Genomic DNA, 15,886 nt, shown 5'->3' with positions numbered 1-15,886 from the left:
ACTTTTCTCCCCATAAATCCTGAAATGTGAATCTGTAGCCCACCACTTTCATTGTAGAAATTTATTTTAGTGTTAATCTACATCACAATATGTGCTTAAATTTTTAGTCTACTGAACTAGTGATTGCACATATTTTTGCTCCATGTTTTATAAATTTACTTCTGTAATACACTGATGAATGCAGCCAGCTTAAAGGTTTTTCTGGTTAGCTGTGAATCACTTCAGGGATTGCTTATCTTATTTGCATGTGCTTGTGAATGTAAAAACATTACTATATTTGAACCTTTTGTCCTGAGCTGTTTTTACTTTTTGTTTTACATGATTGAATGGCCTGCTTAGTGACTCATGAATTATGCAGAGTTGTAGGTGGCTTGGTTCTTGTAAATTTAATATGAAACATGCTAATTTTTAATATTAAATGGGGATGCAGCTTGATATAGAGAACAATTCTGCTCAGAAGGTTTGGCAGAAGGTAGAGTTTGTCCTTGGTAAGGATTTCAAAAACTCTTATTTTTAATGTATTAAACCTTCCATTTATTTATTTCCTTCATTTATAAATTTGTATATGTTTATGCTTTATGTTACTTGTTTTGTGAGATGAAACTTCTTTTGACCCACATGTTCCAGGAGTGGATGTCCTTCCTGTTGGTGATTACATGTTAAGAAAGTTCATTTTCACATTGGGAGATCCTAGAAAAATGTAATCAACATATTGTTTTCTTTAGGCATCAAGAATTTTTAAAGACATGTTTGTAATGCTAAGTCTAGAGCAAGAGGTGGGGGAGGGGGGGGTTACCCAATTAAAAATATTTAGAATATGTAGTGATGAATAAAGATGCTGAAATAAATTCTCAATCACATAAGAAAAACTGAATATACATGAAAAACTCTACATAGTATCAAAATACCCATCCAGGTTAAAAAAACACAAGCCAAGCTGGCCATGACAAAGAATCCACTAAAATAAGACCAAATTACAAAGTCTTACTAGGATAACAAGCCTAAATGCAACCCCCAGGATCCTTCTCACCTCTATTTTGAACCTTAAAACGTTCTTTGACGCCTTAGTGGATCTTCTTCTCAAATGCTTCCAAAGAAGTGCTCTGATGGCTCTCTCTTGAACTCCCTTAAGAGACACCTGTCTTCACAAAAGGGAATTGCACGTTGTGCCAAAAGTATGGAAGTATGGGTAATTGTTTCCTAAAATATAAAAGACAAACCTTTGGATTTCTTGAGAGAAAAATTTGGTGTTAAAGCAACAACTAAATTTTTTTATTCAAAGTAGGAAATAGAATTTCTCAGTTTTTAAAAAACACTTAAAGATATAATTTGAGTCAAGATGATAAAGTGGATTTCTTTTTCCTTTCTTTTTTTTTTTGGGGGGGGGGACTTCAAGATATAATTTTAAGTTAGAAAAGAAAAGAATTTTATATTAAAAACAGTTTTAAATTCCAATACAAGTAAAACAACTTATATGCAATTCTAATGCAGTACAAACACCTAAGAAACTCTCATATACTTACCCACCACTTTTTTTAGCTTTTTTAATCCAAATCTTCCAGACTTGACTTCTTTCACAAGATAAAGTCCCTAGGATTGGATTTGACTCAAACACTAACTGAACAGTGCTAGCTTTGCTAGAAATTGGCAACAGTAAAAAAACAATGACAAATTCTTTCACTTGAAGAATTATGAGTTCAATGGCACCAGCTAGATGCAAAGGCATTGTTCAAAATCCTGTTGTGAAAGGTGAATTTTGATCTTCAAAAAAACATAAACCTAGTGGGACGCATGAAAGGGACCAAATTTGATAAAATATTATCATGGAAATTTGGTGTGTAGATGGAAACAAGATTTGCATAGTTGCAAAGACAAGCTTCAATATCGATGAATATAATTCCCTTATGCACTTATTGACTCAGAAAAAGTGTAGGTATGCACACAAATATTTTAATATTAGACTAGCTGTTAGAAATCTGCACAATTCCTTAATTTCAAGGGTGTAATTGACTGTTGTTTTGTTACCATGTATATTCTAAGGACTTAGCTGTTAGATAAATCAAATATTTTTCTTTATAGGACAATTGTGTTATATCTAGAAAGTTGTAAAATCTTAGCTTGATATCACCCTAATTTTTCTTTTGTATGACTTTTATTCAATAAAAATAAGAAGAATTGGTTCTAACCAATATGGTATCAGAGCACCATCAAGTTTCTAGGCTTTCTATCCTTCTTGCATCTTTTGCAAAAAAGTCTATGACATGTTCGTCTCTTTTCCTCTTTTGTTCAACTCTTCCATATTTGCATTTGGCAAATATGGTTGACAAACTCTCTTCTCAAAATCCTTCAGATAGATTTTGTCAATCCACAAAAGGGCTCAACCAATCTTTGATAATCTAACCCTTCAAATCACTATAGAAAAACTCAATGGCTACAATTTCCTAGAGTGCTCTTTGTCTGTCAAGAAGTTCTTGAAGAATAGACATAAAATGGGATATCTTCGAAGAACAATAAAAGAGCTTGACTGCATTGATCTCAACTATGAGCCATGGGAGGTTGGTGTAGTGGAAAGTTTGTTTCCAAACGAAATGAAAAACACTCAAGAACAAATACAAAGATCACATTAGGATCTGAAAATTGGGGAATAATTCTGCTAAATTATATTGAACCCCTTCTAACAATTACAATAAGCTTTTAAATAATGTTTGTAAGGCAAAAATAAAGGAAATAACTGAAATAGGAAACTAATGATGAACTTAAAATAGAAACTAATGATGTAGGAAACTAATTATGAACTTAAAATAGAAACTAATGATGGTCGTGTGCTGCATCAATCCCCTCCACTTGAAGAAAACTCGTCCTCGATTTTTTTGGCGGCAAAGAAAACTCATCTCGGGGAATATTCGAAGATATCAACAACGTTCAAAGTATTGGAAATGTTCATATCAGCTAGAAGATCAATCTTGTAAGCATCATCGCCAATCTTCCAATAAACCACCAATCTTCAAATGTGATAAGTGTTCCTCCTCATTCTTACTGTAGATGAGAATATCATCAAAATAAACCACAAAAAATTTTCTAATAAATTGACAAAGAACCTGGTTCATTAACCGCATGAATGTGCTTAGCATACTTGATTGCTCAAATGACATCACTAGTCATTCATAAAGGTCATCTTTAGTCTTGAAAGTCGTCTTCCACTCATCGCCTAGTCGCATACAATTCTGGTGACAACCACTTCATAAATCAAGTTTGGTAAACACCACAACACCTTTTAACCTGTCAAGCATATCATTCAGACATGGGATAGAAAAGCGATGCTTGACTGTTATTTTGTTGATAACGTGACTGTCCACACACATGCACCAGCTATTGTCCTTCTTTAGGGTGAGTAAAGCTGGGACCCTCACAAGGACTCATGCTCTCACGAATCAAGCCTTTATCAAGCAACTCGTTAAGTTGTCGCTCTTGAACCCTAGTGGGAATATTAATAGTTGCTTCAAATTAGCCCTTAACCACTAATGCTACTACAAAATTTGGCTCCTTGACTTGCTTAAAGAAATCTAGACCCACTATGTTGGTGAATAACAACTTACCTTCCTTAGTAACCGAATTGCTTTCTAACAATTGAGATTGTGACATCAAAATGATCTTCTTATCAACTCACCAAAAGACGAAAGTATTATCTTCACCCTTGTAAGTGGCATCAACATCATAGTGCCACACCTTGCCCAATAAAATATGATAAACATCCATACCCATCACATCACATACGATCTCATCTTTGTAATATTTCCCGATTAATAAAGGAACTTTGCAAACCTCTAGCACTTGAAATTTTAGGCCCTAAAAACAGATCTCTCTCTCAATCTTCAAATTTAGTGCTTTCACCAAAGCCTTGGAAACAACATTCTCGCTACTGCCACTGTCAATAATCACGTTGCATCCTTTATTATGAGTAGTGCATCAAGTCTAGAATATTTTATGTTATTGAGAGTCATCTGGCTTCTTTGAGGCAAGCAAAAGTCATTGGACAATGTACACCACTTCTTTTCCCACATTTCCTTCTACAAACCTAGCACCCTCGTAGATGTCTTTTTCAAGAACATGTTCTTCTTCAATGCCACCTTCTTTTGCAAAGTTAACAAATCATCTATTTGGGCAATTATTTGAAAGATGGCTTGGTTGGTTGCATCAGAAACATTTTCCAGGGTTTAGACACGCATAAGGGTCATTATTGACTCGTTGTTGCTACTAGTTTCGACCTTGAGTATTAGATCGAACAAGGGTTGAAGTTCCACTTTGATTCTATGCCGAATTTTGAGTTGAAGGGGCATTGTTGCCTAAAGTTGTTTGGAGCAGAAGAAGCTTCTTGGGTTGGTCACCAAAAGTTACTTTGAGTGCATGTCGTGGACCTATTGATCTGATTTTCTACTTTCATCGCCAAATTAACTGCATTTTTCATGGTCCAAACCCTTTGTAGAGCCAATCAATCTTGAATAACTGACTTTAGGCTTCTAATATAATGAGCAATTAATTAATCCTCTGTCTCGGACAAATTAACTTGGGCATTTAACTGATAAAATTCCTCCGTGTATTCGTTCACAGTACGGTTGGCTTGCCAACAATTTTGATATTGTTGGTATAAAAATTGCTCATAATTCGGAGGGACAAATCTTCTTTATAACAATTGTTTCATCTTAGGCCAAGTACAACCACGTTGTTTTCCTTGCTATTAATGATTATATTGAAGTTGTTCCCACCATGCAAAAGCTCCGCCTTTTAACTTATATACGCCACGAGCTTTACTTGATTTTCTTTTGAAATATTCAAATAGTCAAAAAAAAATTTTGACGGTATGGACCCAATCGAGAAAATCTTCAATGTGTAATCGGTCGTCTAAACTCAGTACATCCATCTTCATTCTAAATTCTTGCTAATTTTGACTCCAATTGTTAGCTCGATAATCAAAATGAAAATCATATTTTTCCCTAAAAGAATGATCCAACCTCTGTTGCTACCTTTGTTGAATATTCCTCTATTGTGGAAGTCGAAAATCATCACCATCTCAAAAAAATGGAAAGAACGCATCTTGTCCATCAAAAACCTTTATAGTTGCTGATGGAAAGCAACCACCATCCTCGAACTCGTCGTCGCCGCTGATTGGAACCCCTCACTAGAGTTCATCATTGTCGTTGTCACACTGCCTAGGAGCTCCTCAATTCTGACGTCCATACACCCAAAATGGAAAGGGCTCGCAAAAATCAAGATTTGTGGTTGGACCTGTGCAAATCGTGCCTCCATCATCAATTTTTGGCCTGATCTGTGGCTGGCATCGATCGTCGTAGCTGCCCTCCTACTAGTTGCCATGCTGGTCTGGTCATTGTTCCATGGGTTCACGTTTCCCTTCGATAGTCAACGCAACCACCATTTGCGTGTGGTTGCGAAGAGTTTTGTTGATCTCGTCAAGTCATTCGTTGATTTTTTCAAACCACCATTCGTCATTGATGGTTCATTTTTCACTAGAACCGTCGTTAGCCATCAAATCGAGGTAAAAATCCTTGCTCTAATACCAATTTTGGTGTAGTGGAAGGTTTGTTTCAAAACAAAGCGGAAAACACTCAATAACAAACACAAAGATCACAACAAGATTTTAAAATTAGGGAATAATTCTAATAAATTATATTGAACCCCTTCTAACAATTACAATAAGCCTTTAAATAATATTTGTAATGCAAAAATAAAGGAAATAACTGAAATAGGAAACTAATGATGAACTTAAAATAGAAACTAATGATGATCGTGTGCTACATCAGAGGCTGAGAACTCCATGGTAATATCCTGGTTATTGAATTTGATGAAGCTAGAAATTAGAGAGCCTTTCCTATTTCTTTCCAAGGGAAGGAAGTTTGGGATCTTGTTTCCTAAAAGTGCTCAAAGCAAGGAGATGTTCCCAAATATATGAGCTGAAAACTAAGATCCATGCCACCAAACAAGGGAATCTTGATGTGACATCATATCACAGTACCCTAGAAGTATTATGGCAGGAACTTGACATGTATTAGCATGTCAAAATGGAATCTGCTGCGGATGCTGCTAAACTTGCTGACTTGCTTGAACAAGAACGTGTATTTGAGCTCCTTGCTGGTCTAAACTCTGTGTTGGATCAGGTAAGAAGTTGTGTCTTTGGAAAAGATTAATTCCCTTCTTTACATCAAGCTTTTTCCCTTGTACGTCTTGAGGAATCCAAGTTGGGAGTCATGGTGCAAACATCTTCTGAGAACCATGGCTGAAAAAGGAACTATGGGAAGAGAAAAAGATCCAAAGTGGTGTGACTTCTGCAAGAGATCAAAGCACACCTGAGAAACATGCTGGAGATTGATGGAAGGCCTCAATGAGGAAACAAGGGAAGAAGATACTCCAAAAGTAACAAAGTGTTGAACAACTGCAAATACAACATGCACTGGCTAATATGAATCCTCCAACTATTGGGAACATGCCATTCACAAAAGAACAGATTGATCTTTTATATAATATCATGGGAAAATCTGAAGTGTCTTCATCTTCGTGTGCTTTTGCACAATCTGGATCACATGGTAAGGCCTATAAAATCTGTTCAATTTCTAATTCCAACCCTTGGATTCTTGATTCTGGAGCTAGTGATCATATGGGTAAAGAATCTAATTCTTTTGTATCCTACAATACATGTTTTGGGAAAAAGGTTCAGGTTGCTAATGGTTGTTCTCTTCCTGTAAAAGGAAAAGGAAATGTGTTGTTCTCACCAAAAATCACTCTAAGCTCAGTTTTACATGTCCCTAATATGACCTGCAATCTTTTGTCAGTGAGTAAACTTACAAAAGCAAATAATTGTTCAGTCGTCTTCTATCCTAATCATTATGTTTTTCGGGACTTATCTTTGGGGAGGATGATTGGTAGTGCTAAGAAAAAGGGTGGACTTTATTGTCTAGAACTCGAGGAAACAAAGAAGCTTCAAGCCTATTAAATAAAGGGAATTGCATAAAGAAATATGGAGGAATATTGGCTGCTACATGAAAGATTAGGTCATCCTAGCTTCTTTTATCTAAAGATACGTGGCAACCTCGATTTTTCCAAACTTAGATGTGAAGTGTGTGAGTTAGCAAAGAATCACCAAGTTTCTTATCCTTTGAGAATTAAAAGAAATGATATTCCTTTCTCTATTATTCACTCTGATGTTTGGGGACCCTCTCGGATTCATTGTTTGTCTAGTGCTAAGTGGTTTGTAAGTTTTGTGGATGATTGTAGCAAGATAACGTGGAATTTATCTCTTGAAAGAAAAAGTTGAGATAATAAATATACTCAAGTTGTTTTACAAAATGATTCAAGCACAATTTTGTGCACAAGTAAAAGTAGAGTGGCAGAAAGAAAAAATCAACACTTACTTGAGGTGGCTCGAGCATCGATGTTTGCAAGAAATGTCCCTAAACTTTTTTGGGGTGATGCCATTCTCACGGCTGCCTACTTGATAAACAAAATGCCCTCCAAAACTCTCGACTTTGATCCCCATTAGCAATCTTGAGAAGTCATTTCTCCCATATTCCAAGTCTTGGTTCTCTCTCTCCCAAAGTCTGTGGTTGTAGTGTATATGTTCATGTTCCTAGTAAGGATAGATCTGAACTTGATCCTAGGGCTAACAAATGCATTTTGCTAGGATACTCACCTACAAAAAAAAGGATATAAATGTTTTCATCCTCTATCTAGGAAGAAATTTGTTACCATGGATATGGGATTTTTTTAAGACCAACCATACTATCAGAAAACAGCTCTTCAAAGGGAGAAAACACAAAATGAAGATCAGCTACAATCATGTTTTATTCCATTACATATGCCTACTTGGGAAAATGAAAGAGAGGGGGAGAATCAAACAATCCAAGGAGGAAAAGATGTTGAAAAGGATGTTGAACAGCTTGTTTACTCCAAAAGACATTGGGAATCTATATTGGTATAAGAAACTGTTCTCCCTATGCACGACTCATCATCCACTCTAGAAGAAGGTACAACTTCCAACTCTAATCCTTCAAATTCAATCCTTTATCATTCCAACTCCTCTCTTATTTTTAATACTGACTTGGACATTCTTATAGCAATACAAAATGGTGTAAGGGGTTGTACCAAACATCCCTTGTCCAATTTTATGTCTTATGACAGAATAAACAACAAATACAAAGCCTTTGCAACTCAATTGGCTATGGATTCAATCCCGAAGTATTTGGGGGAAGCCATTGTCGATCCCAGATGAAAAGAAGCCATAAATGAAGAAATGAAGGCACTAAACAAAAATCAAACTTGGGAGATTTCTAATTTGCCTCCAAGGAAACATTTAGTTGGATGTAAGTGGGTGTTCACCATCAAGTACAAGGCAGATGGCACCATAGAAAGCTACAAGCCACGTTTAGTTGCTAAGGGATATATGTAGTCTTTTGGGATTAACTACGGAAAAATGTTCACTCTGGTGGACAAAAGATGAATTCCATTTGAATCCTACTATCTCTAGCAGCAAATCATGATTGGCCACTCCAACAATTTGATGTGAAGAATGTTTTTCTACATGGAAACTTAGAAGAAGAAGTCTTTATGGATCCTCTACTTGGTTTTGAAGATCAATTCAACAAAAGGAAAGTATGTAAATTTAAGAAGACATTGTACGAGTTAAAACAGTCTTCAAGGGCATGGTTCGGAAAATTTACTCTTTATCTTTCCTCAAGTTTGGTTATCGAAAAAGTTAAGAGTTCCTTGAGAAAAGATTAACCATACTTACCATCTGCGTTGATGAAATGGAATCTACATCTCTCAAAGGAAATATATATTCAACTTGCTTAATGAAACGGGTATGATAGGATGCAAACCCACAGATGCTCCTACTGATCCAAACCAGAAGTTAGCAACCCAAGAAGGTAATGTTCTTGTAGATAAATGGAGATATCAAAAGGCTGATTTATCTATCTCATACTTGGCCAGACATTGCATATTCTGTTGGAGTTGTAAGCCAACTCATGCATGCTCCCCTTGAAGAACACATGGATGTTGTGATGAGGATCTTAAGGCATCTAAAAGCTACCCCAAGGAAAGGACTCCTGTTTTCAAACAATAATCATTTACATGTTGAAGGCTATACAGATGTGGATTAGGCTGGATCATTGACTGACTGAAGGTCAACTACTGGTTACTGCACCTTTGTTGGAGGTAATTTAGTATCTTGGAGGAGTAAAAAGCAACCAGTAGTCTCCAGATCTAGTGTTGAGGTTGAGTTCCATGCAATGACCTTAGGAATTCGTGAGCCTATGAAGCTATTCTGCGATAACAAAGCTGCAATTAGTATCGCTCACAACCGTGTTCAATATGACAGAACTAACATACTGAAATCAATATGCACTTCATTAAAGAGATGCTTGATATTGGGATTGTCTACACCTTACATTCATACTAAACTTCAATTGGCAGATCTATTCACTAAAGGTATTGCAAGACTAAGTTGCAAGTTTATGGCAAGCAAGTTGAGCATGCAAGACATTTTCGAACCAACTTGAGGAGAAGTGTTAGAAATCTGCATAATTTCTTAATTTCAGGGATATAATTGACTGTTATTTTGTTACTATGTATATTCCTAGTGTCAAAATATTGTGTGAATGGCCGAATACCTTGGCCTTGAGTTTTGTATATTATATATAGACTTTACAAGGATGCTATACATGGAAAGCAAATAAAAGCAAATAAATTCCTGCATGATTCTAGCCCTATACATGTAAACTATAATCTGTCAAATAATGTATGCTAACTGTACAGAATAATAAATGGAGAAATAAGGAAACAATTGTGGGCTAAAATAAGGAAAGAAGTGCGGACAACCCCCCTCAAATTGATGCAGGTTGATCAACAAGCATCAATTTGCTACTTAGCAAGCAATGTCGATGACGAGGGAGAGCCTTGGTGAAGATATCAACAATTTGTAAGTCAGTGGAAATATGTGGAAGAGTGATAACACGAGCTTCAAAGGCTTCACGGATAGAGTGATAGTCCACTTCAATATGCTTTGTGCGCTCATGATAGGCAGGATTGGCCGTGATTTGAATAACACTTGTATTATCGGCATGTAGAGGTGTAGGATCGGTCTCAGAAAAATCTAACTCCGCAAGCAAACCTTGAAGCCAAATGATTTCAAAACAAGCAAGAGACATCGCCCAGTACTCAGATTCTGTAGATGACTTAAAGGCTCTGTCTTGCTTCTTACTTTTTCAAGAGATCAATGCATCACCTAAGAACACACACCAACCAGTGATGGAGCGACGGGTATCCGCACAACCAGCCCAATCAACATCACTATAAACAGCAAGGCGAGTAGAATTGCCTGCAGAGAAGAACAAGCCATGAGTAGAAGAGCCTTGAACATAGCGTATGATCCTACGGACAACAGCCAAATGAAGATGACGAGGAGTCTAAAGGAACTGGTTGACTTGCTGTATAGTAAAAGAAATGTCTGGTCTAGTAATGGTGAGATAAACAAGGCTACCCACCAACTTCCTGTATAAACTGGGATCAGCAAGTAAGTCGCCCTCCTCTTTGCGAAGCTTAACATTTAATTCCATGGGAGTATCAACAGAAGTAGCCCCTTGTAGACCAACTGTAGCCACCAAGTCACTCGCATACTTATGTTGATTGGGGGAAATACCAAAGAGACTATGATGCACCTCAAGACCAAGAAAATATGTGAGAGACACAAGATCTTTCATATGAAAGGACTCAGAGAGATGAGTTTTGAGCTGACCAAGTAAAGAAAAATCGGAACCAGTGATCACAATATCATCAACATAAACCAAAAGAACAACAATACCCATGTATGATTTCCGAAGAAACAAGGAAGTGTCATACTTGCTCTGCCTGAATGAAAATTGTAATAAAGTGGTGCGGAATTTATCAAACCAGGCCCTCGGAGCCTGTTTAAGACCATAAAGAGAGCAACGAAGCTTACACACGTGAAGTCGGAGAGGGAAACAATCCCGGGGGTGGCTTCATATAAATACACTCTTTAAGATCCCCATGAAGAAAAGCATTTTTTGCATCCATTTGATGTAGTGGCCAATCACTGGAAGCAGCAAGAGCTAGAATCGTACGAACAATAGTCATTTTAGCCACAGGAGCAAAGGTCTCTTCATAATTGACACCATATTCCTGATTATTCCCAAGTGCAACAAGTCGAGCTTTGTAACGATCTAAACTTCCATCAGATCGGACCTTGACTGAGTAAACCCATTTGCAACCCAGAGGAACAATAGTGGGAGGACAAGGCTCAATGTCCCAAGTGTGATTGGCCTCTAGAGCGGCAATTTCTTCCTGCATAGCTTGTCGCCAACAATCATGCTTGGCAATATGTGAGTAGCATATGGGAATATCAAAATTGGACAATGCAGCAGTAAGGGCTGAAATAGAATTGCCAGAAATGGAAGAGGGAAATCCATACCTATTCGGAGGTATAGACACTCGAGGAGAGCGACATACTAAAGGTGTTGGAGGTGCTGGAACTGACTGAATCTGGAGCGTGGTAAGATCAGATATCGGGTGAGCCACCGAAAGAGACTGTGGGCGGGAGTGTCTCGTATACACAATACCTGGTTGAAAGCGAGAACTGACTGGATGAAGATCTGAGAACTGCTGCTCAAAAGAGGGGAGGACCACAGTAGAAGAGGATGACACAGTAGAAAATGATACAGGAAAAAAATGTTGATTTTCAAAGAAAATAACATTCCTAGAAATACGTGTACGATGTAATGTAGGATCATAGCAAACAAATCCCTTTTGACACATTATATATCCCAAGAAAGCACATCGAACAGATTGAGCAGATAATTTATGTCGCTCATGAGGAGGTAAATGAACAAAGCATACACAACCAAAAATACGAAGGTGATCATAACTAGGTTGCTTAGCAAATAAGCAGAAATAAGGAGACTCCATATGTAGGACTTGAGAAGGTAAACGATTAATCAAGTGAGTAGCAATTTTCAGAGCCTCTACCCAAAACATGGATGGAACAGAAGATTCTAACAAGGGAGTATGTACCACATCTAGGAGATGACGATTTTTGCGTTCGGCGACTCCATTTTGTTGAGGAGTAGAGGGACATGAACATTGATGAATAATACCCTTAGAAGCCAAGAATGCTTGAAACTCAGTAGACAAATACTCACCACCGGAATCTGTGCGTAATGTCTTAATAGAAGTAGAAAATTGATTGTCAACATACGCTAAAAACTCAGTGAAAGTACGAAAGACCTCATATTTAGAGCGAAGAAAGTAGACCCAAGTAAATCTGCTATGATCATCAATGAAAGTGACATAATATTTAAATTTCTCATGTGAACTAACCAGGGAAGGTTCCCAAACATCACTATGGATAAGATCAAAGCAGTGAGATGCTCTACTTGCATGCAAAGGGAAGGAAAGAGTGTTACTTTTACCAAGTTTGCAAGAATCACACTCAAGAGATAAAGAAGAACGATCCTTATTACCAGGTAAATTAGAGTTCAATACATGAGATAAGATCTGAGTATTGGGATGGCCTAAACGACGATGCCACACCATACTAAGATCTGAAACATTATTACAAGCAAAAGACTTAATAGAAGAAAGTGGAGAAAAATCTGGAACAGGTAAAAATAGTGGAAACAAGCGCCCCACTTTAGGTCCCTTCGCGATCGGCTCCCCCGTTACCTGGTCTTGCACATCACAACCATTACTAGAAAAATTAACAGCACAATTGTTATCAACTAATTGGCCAACAAAAATAAGATTCGTGGAAAGCTAAGGAGCAAGAAACACATCAATGAACTTAGAAGAGGCATCGCCGATAGCAGCTATGGGCAAAGAGCTGCCATTGGCAGTCTGAATGGAAGATTGACCGGCGTAGGGCCAAACATGACACAAAGCGGTGGGATTATTAGTCATGTGATTAGAGGCCCCCGAGTCCACGTACTAGAGTTTAGTAGAATTGTTACCTTGGAACCCCATTACTAATAATGCTGAAATTAACATCCATTGCACCATTTTTGGGGTGCAGTAATCTGGTGCAGGAGGTGCAGGAACAAAGCACGCAGCTGAAGGAGAGTCGTGTGCTGCAGAAGTTGCTACATGAAGGACAATAACCGAAGTCTGAAATGCTTGGGCCTGACGATTCTGGGGGCAAATATGACATTCTTTGATAATGTGACCCTTCCTCTTGCAATAAGAACAAAACTTCTTAGGACAAGTGGCAGCAATATGCCCATATTCCTTGTAACAAAAACACTGCAAGTTTTTAGAATGCATAGGTGGTCTGCGTCCTTAGGCAACATAATGTCACAAGATGCTTCAAATGACCCTCCCCATGGGCTTATATAGGAGGAGGGAAGCTTTTGGAGACTCCTGGAACCATCTACACTAAGCTATTGGAGGGAAGAGTGTGGAAGGTTCTAGAGAGGCCTAGAGATGTCCACACATCTCTACACTATGGTGGAAGGCATGAAAGGAGTCCAAGGCTTTCAAGAGAATTCTAGAGATCTCTTGTACATAGGGTTGTACATAGAATTGTGTAGGGTATTCTAGAATCTTCTTGATTTGTAAGGAACCCTCCAAGGTTCCAGAGAGTTCCATTGGTGCCTATAAATAGGTGAGGGCCTCATTTGGCCAAGACATCACCCAAATCACTTCCTAACCAAGCAAGTGAGTCTTCAAAGCACTTGTAAAGGCTTCCTTGAGTAATAAGAGCTTCCATTCTCTAAGAGTTGCCTACTAAGCTTCTTAAGCTTTCAAGTCGTGAGCATCTTAGCCTAGCAATGCTGACGTAGCAAGATCAAGTGTCTTGACTTGCTTAAGTGTCGCACGAGCTTAGTGAACGACTAAGTCCGTGACAAGTGGTATCAGAGCGTGGCTATGAAGCGAGCGTAGTAAAGGAAGCATGTCGGGCTCTAACGTAGAGAAGACTAGCCAGCAAACTCGTGGAAAGGAGATTGAGCCTACTGCGCGGGACAGGGGCAGGAAGGATAAATATCGTGATGTCGGTGCTAACATGGAGGCAAGGTTAGCTAAAATGGAGCTAGCCATGGCGGACACCCAGGAAAGGGTGGACTTGATCGAGCAAGGCATGGAGAAGGGCTTAGAGGATCTAAAGGAGCAGATCCAAGACCTTCGTGAGGGGGTGCTAGGCTCACAAGTTCATCCGATGTCACACAAGGAGTTCATGTCCTTCCAAGATAAGGTCATGAGCATGCTTGCTAGCATGGAGTCAAGGATAGAGGCCTTGACCACTCGAATAGAGTCCCGAGACCATGAGGTTAGGCAGGAGTTGGCCATCTAGAAGGTTGCTGTGTCGGCACGGGCCATGGCCACACAGGAGGCATCTAGGGTGGAAGTGCCGAAGCCACATGGGTTTAGTGGCAAGCGGGATGCCAAGGAGTTGGATAACTTCTTATGGCATATGGAGCGATACTTCGAGGCTATCGCATTAGCTGATGAGGCAGCTAAGGTAAGGACTTTAACCCTCTACCTTACTGACACGGCTACTCTATGGTGGCGTCGGAGGTTTGCTGATATGGAGAAAGGCATTTGCACCATAGAGACGTGGGAGGACTTTAAGAAGGAGATCAAAAGGCAGTTCTACCCCGAGGACGTGGCTTACCTGGCTAGGAAAAACATGAGGCATCTCAAGCACACAGGCTCGATATGCGTGTCAAGGAGTTCTCTTCGCTCATGCTTAAGATTCCTAACATGACAGAGGAGGAGTTGCTATTCAACTTCATGGATAACCTGCAAGGGTGGGCCGAGCAGGAATTAAGACGCCGAGGTGTTCAAGACGTAGTCACTGCTATGGCAGTAGCAGAGTCTTTAACGGATTACAAGAGGGGAGACTCTTCCAAGGTTGAGTCTTTGGAGGATAGCCACGCCATGGGTGGGGGAGACGAGGTCTCAAGGGACCACAATGCTCCTAGAATGGGATCAGGCAAGACGCCTAACGTCCGAGAAGGAAGGGGTAAGGCGGAAAGGAAGGAGTTTACACCCAAAATCAAATGCTTCCTATGTGACGGTCCACATTGGACACGGGATTGTCCAAAGAGGAAGGCGCTCAGTGCCATGATCGAGGAGAGGGAACAGGAGGACGAAGCACATGTGGGCTCGATGCAACTACTAGGTGCCCTCCAATTCAACCCAAAGCCGAGTATGCCTAAGACCTCCTTACTATCAAGAGTGCAAGTAAAGGAGGCAAAAGGGGTGCGAGCTGAGGTAGCTCGCACACACATGGACGAGGTCACCAAGGGAAAGGTGAACTCGATGGGTAAGAGGAAGCAACACTCTAAGCATCGAAAGTGCACGGGTCTGCATCTATTTGTAGCCTCACGAGAGAAGAAGGTGAAGAATATCCTGGCTGAACAAGTCACCAGGAGACAAAGAGTCCCTCCTGTGATAGAGTATCTAGTCCAATGGAAATGACTACCTAAGAGGCAGGCAAGCTGGGAACATGCGGATTCCTTGAGAAGGTTCTAGAAACACAGAGAGGTTTCAAGAAGAGGCAACGACGAGGACGTCGACGACATAGGTGAGGGAGAGTGTCACAAGATGCTTCAAATGACCCTCCCCATGGGCTTATATAGGAGGAGGGGAAGCTTCTGGAGACTCCTGGAACCATCTACACTAAGCCATTGGAGGGAAGAGTGTGGAAGGTTCTAGAGAGGCCTAGAGATGTCCACACATCTCTACACTATGGTGGAAGGCATGAGAGGAGTCCAAGGCTTTCTAGAGAATTCTAGAGATCTCTTGTACATAGGGTTGTACATAGAATTGTGTAGGGTATTCTAGAATCTTCTTGATTTGTAAGGAACCC

The 15,886-nt window shown here is 39.3% G+C and overlaps 1 protein-coding gene across 4 annotated transcripts in view; it reads left to right on the top strand.

Moving 5' to 3' along the window:
• TPC1 (two pore channel 1) overlaps nt 1-15,886 on the top strand; it is a 122,420-nt gene that overhangs the window by 79,193 nt on the left and 27,341 nt on the right. For all 4 annotated transcript variants that reach the window (XM_010658654.3, XM_059740889.1, XM_010658655.3 and 1 more), the window contains 1 exon segment: nt 431-488. In XM_010658654.3, the coding sequence (XP_010656956.1) occupies nt 431-488 (58 nt within the window).

The sequence above is a fragment of the Vitis vinifera genome, chromosome 12 (assembly GCF_030704535.1).
Source record: "Vitis vinifera cultivar Pinot Noir 40024 chromosome 12, ASM3070453v1".
NCBI classification, from domain to species: domain Eukaryota; kingdom Viridiplantae; phylum Streptophyta; class Magnoliopsida; order Vitales; family Vitaceae; genus Vitis; species Vitis vinifera.
The sequence above is the reverse complement of the archived record's forward strand: the minus strand, read 5'-3'. Positions and strand labels throughout refer to the sequence as shown.